The 14,510-nt window shown below is 41.5% G+C and overlaps 1 protein-coding gene across 1 annotated transcript in view; it reads right to left on the bottom strand.

Annotated features, from left to right (window-relative positions):
- Window positions 1-13,582, bottom strand: part of LOC127370436 (ephrin-A5b) — a 76,114-nt gene extending 62,532 nt beyond the window's left edge. Inside the window, exon 1 of the mRNA XM_051412475.1 lies at window positions 12,679-13,582. Within this exon, the coding sequence (XP_051268435.1) occupies window positions 12,679-12,803 (125 nt within the window). The 5' untranslated portion in view covers window positions 12,804-13,582. The remainder of the gene's footprint in view (window positions 1-12,678) is intronic.
- Window positions 13,583-14,510: the final 928 nt, after the last annotated feature.

Below are 14,510 nucleotides of genomic sequence, written 5' to 3'. Positions count from 1 at the left end.
TTTTCAGTTATTTAGGTTAAACACCAGTCATAAGACTTCGTATCAGATTAATTTTCAAAACTGTGGCAACAACTACGCAGAAATTTTATAAAAAACGTATTGAAATGAATAAATGAAATTACAACGAAAGTGAAATCAATACATTTACTGTTACTACTACTATTATTTTATTTTGAAAGGTTTTTTCTATATGTGAAAATGCTGTTGAATTAATACCTTTGTACTTTTTAACACATTATTCAAGATTTAACTGTAATATCATATTACACTCTGGAAAATACTACATATTCTTGCAAATGCATGTATGCATATATAAAGTATACATATACAAAAATAATATCATATTTGTACTGTAGATTACTATATTATGTGACAAATAAAAACAATAATTATGGGTGTATTTTTTTGTAATGCAAAATAAAAGTATGGTCTAAAATTAAGTGAAAAATTAAATGAAATTAAAAAATTGAAAAAGAAAATCAACAAATTCTATTCTTCTATTTTTCAATTAAATAAAATGAAAATATATTAGTATTTTATTTATTTAAAATGTTTAGTCACTATGAATTGAAATAATATTGTGTATAAGCCATGCCAAATGAATAATAATAGAATATCTATGTAGATGAATTGAAAGATAATCTGATTATACTGATAAAAAGCTTACTTTAGGGGGATTCACTGAACATAACTGATTTAAAGTTCAAATATAAATTAAAATAAATTCTTCTTGCATTTGAATGTGTTCTCCCTGTGATGTAGATATTATAACACCATAAAATCACACTGTATAACCAATAAATTCATTCCAAAGCCTCACGCTGCAGTTCAAAAATTAAATAAAAGTAAAGAAAAAAAATAATTAGTGAACTTTTGGTGACCAGGCTTTTGCTACTTAGAAAAGTCCACTAAAACTTAATAGTCACCTCCATCCAGAGACAGAAATATGAGCAGTGAGCCATAAAGACTTCTGATGGAAACCTAAGCAGCCGGCACACTCAGGAAACAAATAAAACATCTTTATGAGCGGGTTTTTATGATCTTAATAGGCACAGTCCCGGTCCAGTGGCCTCTAAGTGCTCTGCTGGACAGGTCTGTGTTTCAGAGCCGACTTCAGAGCCCGGCTACTGTCTGCACCGCCACACACCAAACTCTGCACAACTTAACTGTCTTCATTATGCTGCCTGGTGGATAATTAAAGGAACACTTTCACTGCCCGTGAAATTACAATAAATTCCTATTAGCCGGCTCCAATGTGCATTTTGCATATTAGGACAGAATATAAACTTAATTGATACACAACAAACACTATATGGGAGTCATATGGTCTGTGTAATAAGAGACAAACTGTCGTTTTTCAGCACTTGAGGGTGTGGTGATCACGGTGCAAGAAACTCCACAATTTACATTTTACGGACTTCCAGAGCCATTATTTCTTAAAAACAAGGGGAAATAATCTGTTGATGAGGGGAAATATTTCACTTTCCAGCATGTTTTAAGCATTTTCTAGATTATAAAGTAATTTTCTTGACTTTTCTTAGCTTCTGTGCTTTTTATAATACTCTGTAATAATTACAAGATTCTTTTTTTTATATAGAACATTGCTAAATTTTAGTTTAGTTTTAAGTGCTCCCATCTCACCACCACTGGCAGATTTTCTTATTGTTTTTAGGATACTGAAGATTCAGTATGAGATTAAATGACTAATTAAAGTGGTTGTTTGTTTATGTTTTTTATTATTATTTCTACTCTGTGTTTTAAGTTCTAACAAATTATTACTGCGTAAAATACTGACTAAATGAGATTTATTTGGTGCATTAAATCATAAATTCTTACATAAAGTACTGAATTTTATCTTTGTTCATTTAAATTTTATAAAGTTGTTTTTGGTTAATTTTAATTTTCTTTTAGTTCTTTCAACTTATCTCCTTATTCTCAGGAAAAATCATTCACATGTTTACATTTTTTGCAGTGATTTAATATTTTTCTGACATTTAATCAGAGTGAAACTTTGGGGGCTGAAAACCCGTCTCTAATTTTTATTTGCTCCCTCAGAGTTTGTCAGTCTCTTTGAAGCGGGACGGGACAGGTTATCTGACCTTGTCCCTTTTGTCAAACAGACAATACAGGCTTGTTGGGCCATTAGTTTGTCTTTGTAGGTGCTCGTCTAGGTGTGATATCCACCCTGTCACTGCTGATACCGCAAAGTCGACCTCAGAATCCACTAAAGGAAAACAAAGGAAAGCCTTCTGAGGCCAGAAACACCCCGAGGTGGTTTACAACATTCCTTTCCAGTCGAAGCGGAATCTCCAGTAAAATGCAATTATCTCAATTATACATCAGAATCAACTTGAGGCTTTAATTCCACAAATAAGAGAGAACAGAAGCCGACAAGAGCTCTGAGAAGCACTGATAAGCGGAGAGTCCCCGATTCATGAGAACGTAGTACTCCGCTCAAGTGGAGGCGTCTGATTGGCGGGGAAGAGGAGGGCTGCGATTGGCTGGGGCTGACATATTCTGTGTCGACTCAGCGCTGGGACCTGTTACGCCAGATGCCCTCCTCTCGTCCCCTGCAATGTTTGCAGCCCCACGCACGCGATCCCTCGCTCCGCTTGGCTGCACCCTCTCATCGCATTACTTCTGCTATTCTAACTCCTCCATCAATTATGCACTAGAATAACTCAGGGCCCTGATGGAGCCAAGACATAAAAGGGGATCATCAGCAGCGAGCGCTCCCAGCGTCTGCCCGCGTGTTCCCACCGTGCTGCTGCTGCAACCAGTGATATGAGCGCCAATGTAGCGGTTCATATAGGGCAGCAGTGATGGCACACACACCAACGGGCTTGTGCATAAACAAACACATCACAGCTTGTACGCTCATCATTGTGTTAGTAGGTCAATCAACCTCGCTGCAAAAAGGCTAACTCATCAAAGTCATAAAACCCTATTCTAGGATCAGAACATCTTATCCAAGATACACAGTGAAGTCATGTAACATTTGCATTAGATTATTGATTAGATGATTATATTGTTTGAGGGTAATTGGGGTTGATTTGTGATTGATTTGTTCACAAGAAACAAAGTATAAACTGTTGTCGCGCTCATAGCTCCAACATCTGTCAAGAGGAAACAAGATGGATTTACTTATTTCAAGAATCTCAAAGCTTGGCAAGACAAAACCATCACAGCGGTTGTCTTATTAACTTCTGAACAGAGCTGAATTAACACAATTGAGACTGAAACAATGTCGTTTCCAGAGCCTTTTTCATGAATTTGTGAAGATTTGTTGCTCACATCCGAGTCTTTTTGACATTTTAAGATCAGACAGGGTTTTACAGTGTCCTGATTTTTGTGATAGTTTCAAGAAATCTTGTCATTTAGTCAATTTCTCAGCCTCACTTGCAGAATTTTTTGTTTAATACTAGCAAGTGTTTGTAGAAAAACTAAATATTTGCCTGCCCCCATATCGATCAACATGCACAGATAATGTAAAGTGCATTAGGATGATCCTTTTAATCTTCTGTAAAATCCTATTATTTCCTGTTATAAAAGAGTCCTAAAACCCCAAATTTTATTCAAACAAGTGAAAACTGCCAGCAAAGAAAGAAAACTTAAACTTTTTCGCCATAGAAATCAATAAGAATTTTACCAATTTCTAAAAAAAAGAAAAGAAAGAAAAAGACATGATAATAGAAACCCTTCAAAAAAACAGATATGCATTTATAACAGTCAGAACCATTTTAACGTCACTCATAAATTCTTTCACGTTTTAGGAAAATCAGACCTGAAGAACTTCAGAAAGGACTTCTTTTACAGATATGAATGACTTCATGAGAAGCAGACTCTTTTTTTTGCAGCAGTTGAGTGCCGGATCAGAAAAGATCAGAAAAATGCTCAAGTGACATCCCAGGATTCGTAACCTACTTTTGTTCCTTGAATCAAAATGGAGTCGAATTTGGAAAATGGCTGCCTGTGTTTCGTGCTCCGCCACACACCACAGAGAAAAGGCAAAGAGAAGCAGAAGTCAGCCACGTCTATGGAAAGTGTACAGATCTTGGCAGTCTGAGATTTCAATTAATGACCCTGCAGCTCAAGTTGTGCGATGATAAAATACCAAAAACAATTTAATCGCAGTCATTCATCAGCAAAGAAACACAGGCCAGGAAAGAAACTGTGAAAAAGAAAAAGCACAGCCGACATAATGTCGACCCCTCTATTAAAGTCATGGCGGTCCTGACCTGGATTTCTGCTGGTTGCGTGTGAAGGTTTGTCCAGGCTCTATCGTGAGATCACAAACGGCTTTTTTAATATTTCATGGGTCCCAAAGCACCAAGTATGCTGAAATCCAACAGGAGGAAACACTTTGGGTCTCAGCGGACCAGAGAGCCACACGAAAGGTCCCGCAAAGTCACACCAAGTTCATGAGACAACAAATGTTCTTCACACGCAGATAAATAACATTTGTCCTCTTAGTAATTTCCACCACGGGAGTCTGAAAACGGCAAAACAGGCAAAAACTTCTTCTCTGTTGTGGTACGAAAAACACAGCTCCAAACCATCATCAGATAAACGCTCATACCCCAATGATTACATGAGACATTTGAACTGGAGAAACAAAAGCAATTAGACAGCAGCAGTGTCTCCCACAAAAGCATATTTTGCCTCATCAGAGATGTTTTGGTTTGTCTCTGAGGTTGAAAGAAAAAGCTGGCGGCCGTACGCGGCGCGCAGAGTGCTCCATCGCTCTTGTGAATCACACATGATTCACAAACCTTGACTGGAAAAGTAATGTGCTCACACATCAGCTTTGTCTAATTTCTTCCAAGATACACAAAAAGCTAAAAGTCAGCAGCCATTTAAAATCAGGAAATATCGGCCTGATGAGGGGGCGCGCATACTTTTTGTTTCAGGCCTCCCTCCAAAGCCGCACTGACCCACATTTAGTTCCAGAAACATTTACTTGGAGGTTTGGCCCCTGCTGTCAGAATGATCACATTTGCTTTTTATCAAGCATATACTTCAGGCCAATTTACATCTCAGCTGTGATCGTATATGATTTCAGTCTACTGATGTGCCAATTGTCTCATTACCTCCATTTGTCTTAAACCAGAAGAGACAGCGAAGCCTTCGCCATGTAATAAAACTACTGACTTCACAGCTAACAAGTCAAAACCACACTGACAGCTTTAAATCCAAAATTAAGCTTTATAACCACTACAAGAGAATTATCCACTTGTCAGTAATCCAAACATGTAAGAGAAAACACTGCTGATTCTGTTCTCTTCCAGCTTTTGCTCAGTCCTGTTGAACCTACTCATCCTATTCTGAAGAATGGAGCACCTTTAAATTCTAATCTTCCTATTATAAAGTCCTTTTATAAAGTCCTTTATAAAGTTTATAATGACTCATATACCAGTGATTTAACTTTAGTCCAACTGGTTTCCAATTCAAATCAGCTCAGTTCAAGAATTTTCTACTGAGAAATAAAATACATAAAATAATTATAAAAATAACACGACTTTTGCACTAGAATCAAGAAAATGTCTCATGATTGTAGTAAATGCTTGAAACAACTCGAAAAAGAAAAGATTTTTGGACTGAATACTACACAAATAAATCTTGGTAAGATGGAGAATTGAAGCACATAGGACGGAACACGAGGAGCACATTCAGCAGCTGCAGGGCTCTCTGACAAACAGTCACTGTTGTCTTGGACTCTAGTTTACACAGCAAGTCTTGACAAACTGCATTTACTCATGTTTCATTATTTCTTGCTGTTGACAAAACTATAAAAAGGATGCTAAGATGGCCAAGCACCCACCCTGCTATCTTTGATACTGTGTGCTGCCCTACAAACAGCAGCTCTTGCCCAGTCTGTTAGCAGCTTAGTGGCTCTTTAGGACCTTTTTGGAAGCAGTTTTCAGAAGCTTTACTGCAGTCATTAGGAGCTAAGGCTGATTAATGTGAATGGTCAGGCAGGGTCTGGCTTTCTGAGGGAAGAACAGAGCGGGGTGAAGGGTCCCACAGGAAGTGTTTTGTGTCTCCACACAAAGGGAGGGCTGACCTCTTAAGCCCCTTAGAGCCTCTTTGCTAATACCCTCACCGGTGCCTACAAAGACACAGGGGATGCCATTTCACCACTCACATTTAAACAGCATACACAAGAAAAAAGCCCCACCAAGATTAAAACGGCAGAAAAGTGAACCTCTGTGCAGCGGAGTGAGACTGCGAGATTAGGCCTGAAGAGTCCCCCGCTAATCCATTGAGTGCCGCGCATATCAAACACAGGATGCCAAACTCACACAGTACCTGATCTGGACACAATGAATCTTATCAAGTCGTTATTGGCAACTGTTGAATTGTAAAAGTTTCATTTACTTAAACAAGTAAAAAAAAAAGAAAACTGCAAATAGAGTATTTCAACCTGTTCCGTGTCCACATACGTGTAGTGAATTCTCTAGATTCAACGGTCAGTTTCCCCATACTCTGTCGTATCCTCTTTATTGTTTATTGCTGTATTGCAAACAGGTTGAAATAATCAAACATACATATTTTCTTCAGGTTTTCTACACAAAGATGCTTCTAGCTACAAATGACCTTATTCTCTAACAAGATTTTTTTTCCAGAAACTGGTTGAAATAATTATACTGTGCAGGCAGATTCTTTTTTATTTTAAGCTTATTTTATTTTTTTAGATCAAGAGAACACCAGACAAATTGTATTCAAGCTGAAATTAGAAATTAGAATTAGATTTTTCTACTAATGAGTAGAATTTTCTAGATTCAAGAGTTTCTTCATTCCAGTGCAACAATTTATCCCTTATTCTGTCTTCCTTCAAGATACTGACAATTCTAGAAAATTCCTGTAACAAGTTGACTTCTGTTGGAAAGTGGCTTCACTGGCAGATATATTCACATATTTTAAACACAGTTTCTAAATTCAAGGGGAATTTTTCTTGATCTGTGGTTTTATTTTTTTCTTTCAGGATACTGACACTGAATTCTAAAACGTATTGTACGTTACCATGCTGCATGGGTATTTCCTAAATTTGAGTGTGATTTGTCTGTGATTGACCTTATTCTCAAGATACTGGCACTAAATTCTAAAAAAATCTTGAAACAACTTGACTTCTATTGGAATCTAGTTGAAGTAATCATGCTGCAGTGGCTGATTCTTTGCTCTCATTTTAAGAAAACAAGAATTTAGGAGCTCATCATTTGACAGTAAGGGTTTTTTAAGATGAAAATTCTTAACACAAAATAAACACAGCAACTTTCAGCACATTATTATAACCACAGTGCATTTGCCTTGCCAGAACTTGAGAGCTATCTTGCCGTAAACCAATAAACCATCCACACTTATTAGCAATCCTTCGTCACTAGTTCCTGTCAATCAGGCCCCGGCAGCCTGAGGGCCTCGCCTTATTAGTCACAGCGTAAAGGGAAGGCAGGGGCAGCTTCTCTCTGCAGGCAGGGTCATAGGGAGCATGAGGACTGACGGGCGTCTCCACATGACAACTGTTCCCCCTCCTGCAAGAAGCTTAGTATATGAAACTCACAGCTTAATTGACCTGAAGGTTCAGTCTTATTAAGTACATTCTGTAAGGTACAACTGATTAAAATACACCAAGAGGGGAGGAAACTGACATTATATGAGGAACTGAATAAGGGAGATTTCCTATCTGTGATGTGACGCTCTTTCATTTCATACGCTGAGAGCCTGAAGTGCTGTGAGGAGGCTTAATGCTTCAGCACTTTGTAATAAAATGGACGGTAAACCTCAGATAAGAAGCCTCTTATCCTCAGTTTATTGACAGTTTCTGAAGCCTCGCTGCAGGAAATCACATTCTGTCAGCGGCCTTTGATGTCTTTTGAGATTGACACTTCCTCAGGGTGGAAACACTGGTTCTGACCCCACCCCTGGACACTGCTCTCCTGTCGTAGCCTCTGGCCTCTAATGCGGAAGTTTCTCTCACCCCCGCGACTGTGTTGTCCCTCCTCTTATAATCCCCCACCTCAGATAACTTATGCACGCTCTCCACAACCACCTCTCCCGTCTCCTCCTTCTCCCAGTCTGTCTCCCCACACAGCTAAAAGCTGGCTATGGGCCGCTGAGTACGAGCGGAACAATAGTGGCCTTTCAGGCGTTCTGTGCCGGCGCTGGGAGAGGGCTGCGGTCCTGAGACCCAGTCAATATTTGGACGTGGTTGCCTTTTTGTGTCCGTTTTTAATCCAAGCGGAACCAAGCTGCAGGGAGCCGGGAAAAGGCTGAGAGGGGAAAGCAAGGGTAAACACAGGGAACAATGCAAACGGGGCAACTCACAATGCCACTGGGAAACTATCACAACATCAGCTCGCCACCAAGTGAAAAATGGAGTATTGTTTCTTTAAGTGGAGATTAAAAAGAGAGCAGTGTAAGAAAAGCAAATAGTGGAGGTCATTCTGCTATGAGAAGAAATGTGTGTCAAGTCGAGGAGCTTACTACCATTTTTGAGGTATTACCTCAACCAAAAACAATCAAGTAGGTCCAGAAACTTGGAAGGAAAAGAGCATTTGGATCATCAGAAAGGTCTTTTAAGTCAATAACCACGCTTATCTCAGACATAAAACCGGCCACTGAAGCGATTCTTTGATTGTCTTATGGAGAAATATGTTGCATCTGCTGGGGAAAGCTTTGGGTGGGTATTATCAGGGATTAAAGGAAACCCCTGGGGTGACAGTGCTCTCCCTGAACACTGGAATCCCTCTCTCCCCAGCTGTCAGGTCGTTAGTCCCACCCAATGAGGTTCTTTGATGACGAGGGGTATCAGTTTCCATGGCGTCCGAGACACAAACAGCTTGAGAGATTAGGGACGGAACTCGGCCCTGATTCTCTGTTGATCCCACCTATCAGCAACAAATAAACACCTTGGGTCGCGGCAACGCCTGCGTGCGGACCATATGGACCCGGGTGGGTTTTAATGAAGCAGCTAAATAGCTGGTGAGCAGGGAATTCACTAATAGCTCCTTGTCAGAGCAGCAGTAAATACCCCACTCATACACTTTACTCCATCACTGGTTACCGACACAGACGGCGAAGCTGACAAGGAACATCTGTGGCTCATTTTTCTTACATGAGCCTTTCCACCACAGTTTTTAATTTCTAGCTTTTGATTTCTTGTCTCCAGTGGGCTGCTTTTGTCTTGGTGCCACTTTCTAATAAAACATACTCACATACTTCAGGCAGTATGAGCTGCAACAAATGACTTTATTAACGTGTAATACACATGTTAATAATACTTTACCGGTTACACTTTATAAAGGGTAACTACTTCTACATTTATAATGGCTAATAATAGCCTTATAGATTAGCAACTAGCTAATGCCACCACAAACTCTGATCTACAAAGTAATTCTTAAATATTTATTAACCATGGGTTACAACTTCTTTATTCTGCTAATAGCGCCTTGTCAATATGGCAGGAGCTACAGTGAAACCGCAGTCATACATTATTCTTATCTCAGTATCTCAAACTGCGTATGTCTACTACATTTTTATTTTTCCACAAACTGAATTTTCTGTTTAGTTTTTCATATGTTTCTCACTATCTAATAAGTCATTAAGTCTGCAATTGTGAAAGTCACTTAGTTGTTAATAAATGGGTTTTGGTCCACATGTTCTGCAGCCCTTTTGCAGGAAGTGTGGGGGGGGGGGGGGGGGTGTCCGTTGGAGGAGTCTACTTTTTTACAACCTGGCAACATAAAAGCTGTCTCACTGATCTTTAAACATTAATAAATTACGATTTATAATCCCGTAGATACCGTTAACAATACTGATAACAGTATGAGAGGGACTTGTAGTGCTGCCACTACATATTACTCTTCATTACTCTTCTATGACAATATCTGAAACCACTCTGTGTCTAAAAGGAGTTGCAGTTTTTTCGCCACATATTCAACAGATTTTTTGTAAATTCCTACATTGTTTACAGTTTACAGGATTATATCCAAATTAGGAGCATTCCCTGACTTTCCAAGCCTGCATAGCAAATATGTACACATTTTACGCACATTACATCCCCTGACTAATGGACTGACTCTGAGTAGACCGAACAATGCAGAAGATGCAGCCTCTACACTCAGTGAATTACATTTGACTGATGAATACCACAATGGAACAATCTGAAGCTTTTTTTGGGTTGATCTGGTAAAACAACAACTAAGAGTCATTACATCAATTGTGCCTCGGCAGTTTCGCTCGAACAAGGCTCCCTGATACTGGAGTTTCATTTAATTTCATTAAGTAGCTTATACAAGCACAGCTACTCGCTGTCACTGTGGGAGCTTTTCAAACTCCAGGCGAAAGCTGAACCATCCTCAGGGCTGTAAATCCCTCCTCCACCGCTCAGAGTCCTGCTCATCTGAGCCTAATCAGCAACGAGCATCAGCACGGGAAGATGTTTCCCTGAGATGAAAGCATAGCGAAACATGGATGCATGTTTATCTAAATTACAAAAAGGCTCCTTTTAAAACAACAGAAAAACATGGAAATGTCATTGCATTTCCATTTTTCACGACTCACTTCCCATTTCAATTCCAGAGCTCCTGTAGGGGATTTCATGAATGGCTGAGTATGGACTGCTGCTCCGGATGCCATTTTTCCCCACTTTGGTCAAATATGTAGCAGAGAAGGCAGAGAGGGGGGTAGGAAAGCTCATCTGGAAGTTGGGACTGTGCCGCAGCAGGTTCCCAGGGCTCCAATACTGAGTATGGTTACATTAAACAGCAGGGATCTGGAGCCCACGAGCTTGTATGGAATACTGTTAGGTTCTGCTGCGGGTCAGGGGGGCCCCCAGGCTTTGAGCACGGCCCTCTCTTACATTATACAGCCGGGGTCAGGTTTAGATTAAAGTCATGAATGAGAAAAGGAGACAGTCATTTAGAGTTACTCATTTATTTAGCCCCCATTCTGCAGAGACAAAGCCCAGGCAGGGTGCCGTGCCGGGGCCGTCACCGGGCCCCATGGCCAGCGGTACTGCCCCGGTTTTGACCCTGACAACGGTCTCCTCTGTGCTGCTTAACCCGTAACTCGCCTGGTTACTACCAAGTGTGTGACCTCAGCATGTGTGGATCTCTCACAAGAGGGAGCACCACGCTGCGCCTTGGCCGCAGCTGAAATACCCCTGTGTACCCCCTCATTGTCTGCCCCAGCGTGGGCCGGGAGGGGGGCAGAGGGGGTGGAGGTGGGGGGGGACACTTGGACAGGGGAGCATGGCAACCAAGAAACCAGACTTGGGAACTGTTTGAAGGCCAAGAGAGAAAAAACAACCTGCAGCCTGTGAGTGGGACAGAATGCTGTTATCGGACTATCTGTCGGTTAGTGGAGCAGGAACTCCATCAGCCTTTGATGCTACCACCACATTTGCATTTGTATCATTAACATCTTGTCAGTTCAGCTCCTCTGAAGCCAAACAAACCAGTTTCTATTCCCTAAGCAAATGTTGATATGAATTTCTCTTCTCTTTTTTTGACTCATGCCGAAACTGTGACCTGCTAATACCAGACAGAGGTGAAAGTATTCCTGTCCAACTGAAACAAAGTGACACACATTCATTATATCAATATGTGCTTAAGTGCCAAGAGTGAGGCACTGAGTCACCAAGGGAGGTGCCCTAACACACACAGGAGGGAGTTTAGGAGAAGAATTGTCACTTTAGTATTTAAATTAGAAGAATCTGGGCTCATGTGAAAAGACTTTTTCTGCAGCTTTGTAATAATTAAAACCAGAGAGCGACAAAAAGTTTTCAGCTGCAGGTTTTTAGTCACCCAACGCAACAAAATATACTTTATCAACACTTTCTGAGCAAAGCAGCGTGTGACAACCACTGTGATAGTCACAGACACTGTGTTGATAATAAACAATTAATAAATCACAAGCTTGACAGAAACATCACCTAAGACTCATAAGATGGGTCTCCACTAGACACATAAATTAATTCTGTCAATTGTAATCGATGGCAGCAGACTGGAGGACACTCAGCACTATTTCAGCGCAGCAACTCAGCCGAATATATTTCTCCCAGCGCTTGTAACACTCCGCATGTATTTCATTTTCGGCCTGAATGTGGGGCAAACGCTGAACAAGAATGCGTAATAGCGCGTAATGGTGCGTAATAGCGGACAGCCTGTGTGAAAATGTCTTGTTGTTCCTCTGTCAGGTATGATTTATGCTGCTCAGTGTGCACAGTTGATTACAAAGATGATCCAGATATGGAGGATTATGAAACGGTAATCAGCACAACGATCCATCAATGAAGACAACAAATAAAAGGTTCTAGTCAAGCCTGAACCAAGCAAACACTCACATTTATCAATCGTGTGTGTGCCGAAGAAGAGTTCATAATGTTGGTAATTCAGAGCAAATGTTACACCATAAGAGGCATTGTTGCAAATTGATGTGGTAACATGTTTGTTTTTAAATTGTAAATATATAAAGCGATGTTTTGTTTTGCTTCTCTAAGTGGATTACTTTGCTTTTTAGCACTTGTGATGCTTCAAACGGACTGTACACGCAGTCACTCAACAAACTGTAAACCGGTTAGAGTGCAGATTCAACCGGGCAACGTCAAGGGTGACGGAGCCCCTGTGTGCCGGTGCGTCCCTGCGAGCGGGCAAGCGAGCGGGCGAGCGGGCTACTTACTTGGGGTTGGTCCGGTTCCAGTAGACGGCGTAGCGGTCGGACACCACCTTGGAAGCTGGGTCCTGGCCGTACACACACATCCCAATGATGAGGATGAGGAAGATGATCATTTCCACCTGCGGCATTCTGGCTCTGGAACTCCGACGAAGCCAAACGGGTAACAGTCCCTCCTCCGGTTCAGGTTTAAAGACTCTGATGGATGTGGCGGTGAAGTGTTGGGATGAGAGTCCACTTCACGCGTTTTATTCCCGCACAGCTGTAGCTCCCTCCTCGGGGTTTTTATTACAAAACTGAAGCTTAAACGTCTTTCTCTTCTTTTAAAACAGCGGTTTGTTGTTCAGTCTCAGTCAGATCTTACTTTGGACCAAACTAAATCCAATCTATTTCTGCCTGACACACGAACAATCTTCCTTCGACTCAACTCCGCTCCGCGCAGCCAACACTTTCTCCAACTCGCATTGAATTTCCCAGAGAGGAGGCAACGTTGCGTACGCAGTGGAAAATATAAAAAAAAAACAACAAACAGAGAATAAATGTTCCACACAGCAAAGAAGAGCAGAGACGTAGCTCCTTGTGCCGTCGCTCAGCTCTCTCCGGCTCAGGATCTCTCCTCCTGTTCGCTGTGAATCACCAAGAAGCCAGAAGAGAAGAAGACTCGCAACCAGCAGCTCCGGCTCCCGCAGCTGCCCGAGCGCTTCTGCCCTGCGGAACAGCAACGCACGCAGTAAATCAAACCTCTCCGCCGCGCGTAAACGCACACAGTCTCCGGGTTGAACGTCCCCCGACGAGCGCCACGAGCAGCGGTCTTATCAACGTGGAGGAAGCAAACCAAGTCAGCGGCGCTCCTCTGGCTCCTGCGGCCATGCTCTCCCGGACCAACCCCCCTTCCTCCAACCCCTCCACTCCCCCCTCCCCAATCTCTCTCTCTCTCTCTCTCGTCCTCCCTCCTACTGTGCCAGCCGCGGCACGCTGCAAGAAATGTTCGTCTTTTGCAGTTTGAGCGCTGAAACATAAAAGACTGTTGAATCTTCTGGAGCTCGTATTCTCACATTCAGTGTATGCAGGTGGTCTCATCAGCCCTGCTTTACCTCCACTTTCCCGTGTTCACCCGTTGCAGATCAGCCCACTGTTCACATTCACATGGGATTTTGCGCGCAGCCGCTGCAGCGCCGTTTGTTGTTGCGCGCATTTCTTGCAGCGTACAGTTTCACGGTTGCTCACAGCCTCATTGGATTGGATTTTGAATGACGGGCGTTTCGCTTACAAAAACAACGTCCCTCCTCCTTGGGGGTATCTGTGTTTCCCAGGCCGGCAGACAGTTCCCAGATCAGTTCATAAAGCTGCTGCACAACAAGCTCCTTTCACGGGATAAACTTCATTTTCTCTGAGTTGTCATGATCTCAGTCTGGAAGTTTCACTTTCCCACATTTGTCCAATTAAAATGCTATAAAGTAGCTCTTTTTCTAATGTGCCATAACCAAAGTTCAGCTGTTTTCAAAGCAAATGAACTCCGTTTAAGAATTTACTGACATTAATTATCTTGTCAGAAAATGCGCCTCTCTCACACTGTTTTGATCCAAGACAGTTCTTGAACTTGAAAAAATGTCTTGAGAGCAGTAAAAGTACCATAAGTATCTCAGCTGGCAGAGTTTTCGCTTGTTTGAGGGAAAACAAAATTTCCATTCTGCACTAAATGACCCGAGAAGAGACAGATTTTATTGGCAGATCCAAAGCAAAACTGCTTTCATTTCTTCTTGTTTACTGCTTCAGATTTTCTAGGCAGTTTTATTGGCCACACATTTATCTCTGAGCCTTTTTAAAACTTTGCCTCC

The sequence above is a fragment of the Dicentrarchus labrax genome, unplaced genomic scaffold (genome assembly GCF_905237075.1).
Source record: "Dicentrarchus labrax unplaced genomic scaffold, dlabrax2021, whole genome shotgun sequence".
Classification (NCBI taxonomy): domain Eukaryota; kingdom Metazoa; phylum Chordata; class Actinopteri; family Moronidae; genus Dicentrarchus; species Dicentrarchus labrax.
This window is presented reverse-complemented; position numbering and strand designations above follow the sequence as displayed.